The sequence below is a fragment of the Triticum dicoccoides genome, chromosome 1B (genome assembly GCF_002162155.2).
Source record: "Triticum dicoccoides isolate Atlit2015 ecotype Zavitan chromosome 1B, WEW_v2.0, whole genome shotgun sequence".
In the NCBI taxonomy this organism is placed as follows: Eukaryota; Viridiplantae; Streptophyta; class Magnoliopsida; order Poales; family Poaceae; genus Triticum; species Triticum dicoccoides.
Window position 1 is genome coordinate 199,037,298 of NC_041381.1, and position 6,289 is coordinate 199,043,586.

General features: G+C 45.6%; 2 protein-coding genes across 3 annotated transcripts; one reads left to right on the forward strand and one right to left on the reverse strand.

The window, feature by feature from the left end:
• Nucleotides 1-1,297: 1,297 nt before the first annotated feature.
• LOC119328162 lies at nucleotides 1,298-3,727 on the reverse strand. Its single transcript, XM_037601185.1, has 7 exons — nucleotides 3,601-3,727; nucleotides 3,245-3,464; nucleotides 3,053-3,139; nucleotides 2,712-2,936; nucleotides 2,264-2,428; nucleotides 2,103-2,156; nucleotides 1,298-1,988 (listed from the first exon to the last, which is right to left on the reverse strand). Exons 2-7 carry the CDS (start codon nucleotides 3,419-3,421, stop codon nucleotides 1,449-1,451), a joined length of 1,248 nt encoding a protein of 415 aa, XP_037457082.1. The 5' UTR covers nucleotides 3,422-3,464; nucleotides 3,601-3,727; the 3' UTR covers nucleotides 1,298-1,448.
• On the forward strand, nucleotides 1,864-6,283 carry LOC119328172. 2 transcript variants are annotated; one of them, XM_037601195.1, is made up of 3 exons: nucleotides 1,864-1,976; nucleotides 5,448-5,597; nucleotides 5,923-6,283. In XM_037601195.1, exons 2-3 carry the CDS (start codon nucleotides 5,493-5,495, stop codon nucleotides 6,214-6,216), a joined length of 399 nt encoding a protein of 132 aa, XP_037457092.1. In that variant the 5' UTR covers nucleotides 1,864-1,976; nucleotides 5,448-5,492; the 3' UTR covers nucleotides 6,217-6,283. The 2 variants fall into 2 exon arrangements, with proteins under 2 accessions (XP_037457092.1, XP_037457099.1); XM_037601202.1 differs by lacking the exon at nucleotides 1,864-1,976 and adding an exon at nucleotides 3,861-5,188.
• The last annotated feature ends 6 nt before the right edge of the window (nucleotides 6,284-6,289 follow it).

Genomic DNA, 6,289 nt, shown 5'->3' on the forward strand with positions numbered 1-6,289 from the left:
AATAAAAATAAAAATCTAAAAATTCCAGAAACAATTTTCACCGTCCCTACCTAATATTTGGGACAATATAAGCATTTTTCTAGACTAAATGCAATTTTTTTAAATGCATGTTTTTCTCTAATTCAAATAAAATGCAAATAAAATACAAATAAAATAATAATTTGATTTCAAAATTTGTTCTCCAATATTCCTCCTTTGTTTTGAGTCATTTTATCTTCACTCATTTATTTATTGTTGGAAATAATTGAAGAGAAAATTATTGAAAAACATAATTGATCCTCTTTTCAAATTTGAAATAAATTCAAATATGAAAATTTTGTGAAACCTCCGACTCTCTCCTTGGGTCCTTGAGAAGCTTAAGATTTCACGGATCTCAACGCAATAAAAATATGATATGCATATGATGATCTATGTAGAACATCCAAATTAAAAATTTAGATGTTACAGAATCCTTTTGGTTTTTGGCTTAAAAATGTTTTATCAATCGTAACTAAAAAATCAAATTAAAAATCGGTTTTCATCATTAAATCCGTCTCGATGAGATCTTCAAAACTAGACCCCATATTGATATGTCTCGACGAAATTATTTTTTACCCAAAAGTTGCCATGATGTTTACACTGTAGCTGTCATAGTGCTTAAACTAAAGTTGACATGTGGCAATTTTAGTTTGTAGAGCATGGCAATTTTAGTTTTTTAATGATGGCAATTTCAGTAATTTGACCATGAAAATTATTTTTTGTATGAACCATGGCAATTTTAAGTGTATATATCATAACAATTTTAGTTTATGGTTCATGGTAAGTCTAGTTTCTTAATTCCCCGTTTTATAATATATCAAAAATTACTTTTAAATGTAGAAGAAAATAGCTGAAACATGTCATGATAACTTCAGTGTAAACATCATGGCAATTCATGTGCAATACACATGGCAATTTTTAACCAAAAAGATTTCGTCAAAATATATTGATATCATATCAGTTTCGAAGATCTCGTCGCGAGGGATTTAATGATGAAAACGGATCTTCAATTGAATTTTTCATTTAAGAGATAAAACATTTTAAAAACTGAAAATTCAAAAAAAAAATCCACATGCATGCATACGGTGACGTGGCGCAATCTATGTGTTATAGGACGTGTGGGCGGGTTTAACTTCCACCATATGTGTGGGTGTTAACATTGTCCGTTTTCTATTGGATGAATTAGAAGAGAGGGGCCCGCCCACTTGAAATCAGGGGATGAAGTGGTTTATTAAGAAGGTTACATAAGAGGAGAACGTAACTTACCTCAGTGTAGCATTTTTGTTAAATTGGAGTGCAAAAAACCTTATAAATCTATGATCATAAACAAGCATGCATGCAAAGAAATTATAATTAAAGACTTTTGTGGTATATTAATTTTCTGGAATTAGCATCTGTGGCCTGAGTAAGCCGTATCGGTTCCATCCTAGCTAGGGGCACCGGACGTTCCTGCCTGGCCCGCCGTAGTAGAAGTAGCTGCCCCACGCGCCGCCCTGGCCGCCGGCGATGTCGTAGCACCCGGGGTGGTCGGCGAGGAGCCGGAGGCCCGCCGCCGGGATGAGGTTGTTGTCCCAGTCCACCACCTGCACGTTGCGGAAGTAGGCCGCGCGGCCGTACCCTTCCCCGGGGAACCTGCCGCTGCCCATCTGGGTGGGCGTGTGCGACCCGGACGGCCGCGTGTTGACCGCCTCGCCGCCGAACTGCACCATGTCGGCGCCGCCGCGGCCGCGCGCGCCCAGGTGGGTGAAGAGGGAGGACGGCCAGTAGCCCACCAGCGCGCCCGACGGGCCCAGCTGCAGCCACCAGTTGCCCTTCTTGGGGTCCTTCCAAATCATGAGCGTGATGTCGAACTGCCGGCCGCCGTAGGCCGACACCGGCGTGATGGCGGCGCCGATCACCACGCGACCGTTGGTCTGCACGAAGCCCGCGCAGTGCAGGTTGTAGCACCCCGTCTCCTGGTACGCGTCGTTCTGCATCGCACACATACATTTCGCACAAGAATTTAACCTTCTTTTCTTGACTTTTCATGGACGAACACTGAGAAACTTTGCAACGACATCATTTGGTAAGGTTAGTGAGCTTACGGTCCAGTAGGTGAAGAACCTGGGGCTGTTGTCCCCGTATAGCTCAGGGCTCACCTGAATGAAGGTAAAATGACAAGAGGGGGATACAGATTAGTGGTATTCAGAAGATTACAAGAGCATGTGTTGCTGACTTGCTCTGTAGAGCAGAGCATGTGTGGTACCTGCCACCCGGCCTCGATGGTGTTGAGGTCGTTGCCGAAGGAGCCGGAGATGACCCAGATCTGGGACAGGCTGAACTCCGCCGGCGACGACACCTGCGCTGGCCACACGTTCAGGCTCGCCTTCGCGCCGTAGAACTGCCCGCCGCTCACGTACCCCACCGCGTGCTGCATGCGACCACAAATTTGACTTTTTTTAGACAAACCATTGACATTTATCAGGTAGCGCACCAGTACAGTCTGCCGTATAATTTTGGATGCATCCGTGTCCGAATGACTGACCAATCGAGCTCTAGCTTAGCTACCGACTCTAGCTACTTCTGGTTATCAGATCAGTCATAAGGAACCTTCATTCGGGTTGTTAATGAAATGGACTTCCGTACATGGAGACACGGAGTGCCAATCATAGCCTGAATCGAGGGAGCGATCATCATTCTGGCCGGTGACTGACCTCATGGCCGTTGCTGGTGGAGTCCCGCCGCGCCGCGGCACTCCGGGGCTTCATCCCGAACCTCCGGACGGAGCTGGCCCGGAGCAGGTCGCCCTCCAACGTCCGCCTCACCGGTATGGTCCCCTTGGGGCACCACTCGCCGGAGCTCCTCCACGTCTGCGGCAAGACCTCCTCTTCGTCGTCTGCCAAGGCGCCGGCATTGCCTGGCCTCGCCGCAGGTTCGTCCTGCAGCCGCACACCAAGCATTCCATTACTGATCACCTCAAGGACAGACGTGGCAACACGATGCACATTGCAGCCGGTCAGTCGCTGCCAGTCAATCAGAACAACACTACGCGTACCTCTGGTTTCTGGCCTCTCAGCCTGGGGTGATCGAACGCGGGCTGCAGGTGAGAGGGCACGCAGTCTATGACGTCGCCGTCAGGGCTCTGCGAAACGATGAAGATCAGTTAGTACTACGTACCTGGCAAGAAATGGGACAAATAATACGTACGATGTGAGAAACAAAGGAGCAGAACGTGGGTTGTACGTGCCTGGATCGTCTTGACAGAGGCTTCCCTGACCCTGGCGAGCCGGACCTTGATCCGCCGGAGCCCGAGCTGCTCCTCCCCGAATGTGCTGCCATTGCCCGCCGCGGAGGAGACGAGGACGGGGAAGACGAGGAGGAAAGAGACGAACGAGGCAATGATTGGGCTGCAGCAAGAAGCCATGGACGCAGACGCGGAGCAGAGCTGGCCTGAATTTCGTAGCAGCCTAGGATCAGAAGAAGAAGAAGAAGAAGAAGCTTTAATACTCTTCTAAGGCGTCAGCATTGGCGCGGTTGTCTTCTTCCTGCCGCCCTCCTGCTGGCTATAAATACAGATACAGGCATCCATAGATGGATAGATACCTGGGAGAATGGCGCTAAACGAACCAGCAGCGAGACGGAATTATCAGCAGGTCATTTGGCCGTCTCTGCGCTCCGGTGGGCGGCTGATTTGGCTCACCAACCTGCAGGCCTCCATCATTTTTCCTAGCTCCTGTCCCCTCTCCCACTCCACGCTGCTGCACTTTTGGTCTTTCTTTTACTAGATCTCAGTGGAGGCCAGCCCGCCCAGCGGCATGGTATGTAGCTTTTCTTTCTGCTGCTGTGCTGCAGGGTGCTCTCCATGTGCCGAGAGATTACGCAGATCTGTGCAATGTCCAGAACACTGCTGGGTTAGGCAGAGCAGGTTTTACATCCTGTTACCAATCCAGGTTGCTGGATTCCAGGGCACGCTATTACTTCTGATGGCTCCTTTGATTGAAAATAATTTCACAGGATTTTTTGAGGATTTAGATCCTTATGTTTTTTTCCTGTGTTAGTCATTTGATTCATAGTAATGGTATCCTTGGGATTTTTTTCCTATCATTCACTTGCACTCTATTTCTGGATGAAATTTTCATCCACTCAATCGTCTTTGTACAATTCATTTGTTTTTCATGTGATAGCAGACACTTTCTCACCCAAATTCTTATAGTTTTCTATCTTAGGGCTTATTTGATTCGTAGGAGAAGGATCTAAAAATACAAAAATAATATAGGATGACACGTGCAAAGCAGAGGATTGTGAAAACACATGAATCTGCATAGTTGAGTTTTCGACGCGCAATAATACGAAAAACGCATGAATTGTGAAAGCAATGGTCAAAGTAAGGTTTGTCATATACTGTAAAACACTCTTTCATCAAAATTTCCATAGTTTCCTAATCTCATACGATTTAGCGGGGCTATATAACAATAACGCTAGAAACATAAACATTTTGCCAAGAGTACATAAACCCTGTAAAAGTCGACAATAATGCTGCAGTTGATACCGATGCAATTGGCAATGACAAAAATGCCCTTCAGGAGGAGAAATGTGCATTTTTTTGAACATAGGAGAAATGTGCAGTTGGTAAAGGATAAAGTTGAAGCTCAAAAGGATATGCATTGTTCAAAAAACAGTTGATTAATGCTCAGAGGCTCACCAAGTAATCGATTAAAAGATTAATCAGCTAATTAACTGGAAAATTCGAGTGAATAGCAAAAAACTACTACATTACGGGCTATCGTTCCGAAAAACTACATTTTTTAATTTTCCAAAAAACTACCACAAAAGTGGTGGGCTGATAAAAAAACAAGTGGTCGAACGGTTACAATTTAAGTGGGGTTATGACATGTGGGGCCCGCCCGTCAGGGTTTTGTCGGCCACAAGGGCTCACGGCGCGCGGGTGACGGCCGTTAGGGCGCACGAGCCGTCCCGACCAGGTCAAGACGGATCCGGCCCTCGCTCTGTCTTCCTCGCGCTCACTCACTCTCACTCTCTCCCTCCTCACTCTGTTTCCCTTGGCCGAGCTCGCCATGTCGCCGACCACCTCCGTTCCTCGTCGGCGGCCAGGATGCCTTCTTGGAATGATGGGGATGACAGCTCTGACGATGACAGCTTGGGGGGCAACCTGATGGACATGGAGTACTTTGTAAGCCTCATCCTCCTCCTCTCTGTCATTACCTAGGGTTAGGGTTACGGTTCGATTTGGGAATGAGGGTTGATGATCTGCATATTTGTATGGATGGTTTCGTTTGGTTTGGTAAACTATTAGTTTTGATCTAGGGTATGGATGCCACGGTGATGTCTGATATGATCTACCTTGTGAATCTGACCTTGAGCAAGGCAAAGCTTGACTCAAGTGGAACTATTTGATGCATTGGTTCTGATCTTCCTTGTATTGCATGTAGGACACACCCAACACCATCCGTGAGCCACTCTAGTGTGGTGCTCCCATGGAGGAAGTTGCCAAGTGCACTCTGCAACAGATGAAGCCTATGAAGTGTGTTACTTTTGAAGGTGCTAACACTGGGAGGAGGTTCTATGGATGCCTTGTTCATGTGAGTAATTTAGTAAATCAGTAGCTCATTGTTATCTGAAGTCAGTGTTCTTATTTGCAGAGAGTGGTTTTGTACTTGATATATGAATTCAGTGATTCATTTAAGCTTTCTGGTTATCAGTTATGCCTAGTGGATTTAGTTATGCTAGGTGGATTCAGTTAATGTGTAGCTGTTTTTTAGTTTGCAGAAAGTAAGTGATTGAGTTATAATACTAAATTTAGTACTAAATTTATGGTTACATCTCCTCCTTGTATAGCAATACCCTTTTTGAACTGAAGTTAGTACTGAATTGAACTGAAGTATGTTTTGTCTGATCAAACTACAGGGAGGTGTGAGTTGTGGTGTAGTTCAGTGGGTTGATCATGTCTGGTCTGATGTACTTAAGAACTGCCTCATCAAGTTGTGGGAAATGTTCCATGAGCAAAACTTTGGAAGGATTCAAGACAAGCATTCATATGAGGATGAAGTTGCCAAGTTGAAAAAGGAGTATGATCATCTCTGCACTGAGTATCATAAAATGGTTGATGATGTTAGCAAGATGTTTGACTGGCAGGATGGTGTTGGCAAGATTGACTACCAGAAAGAAATGGATGTTGAGAAATATGAGAAGAAGAAGTAAGAGCTAGAGCTGGGGATGAAGATGGAGAAATATGAGAAGAAGAAGTAAAACCCACCCCCTTGGCAGAAACCGC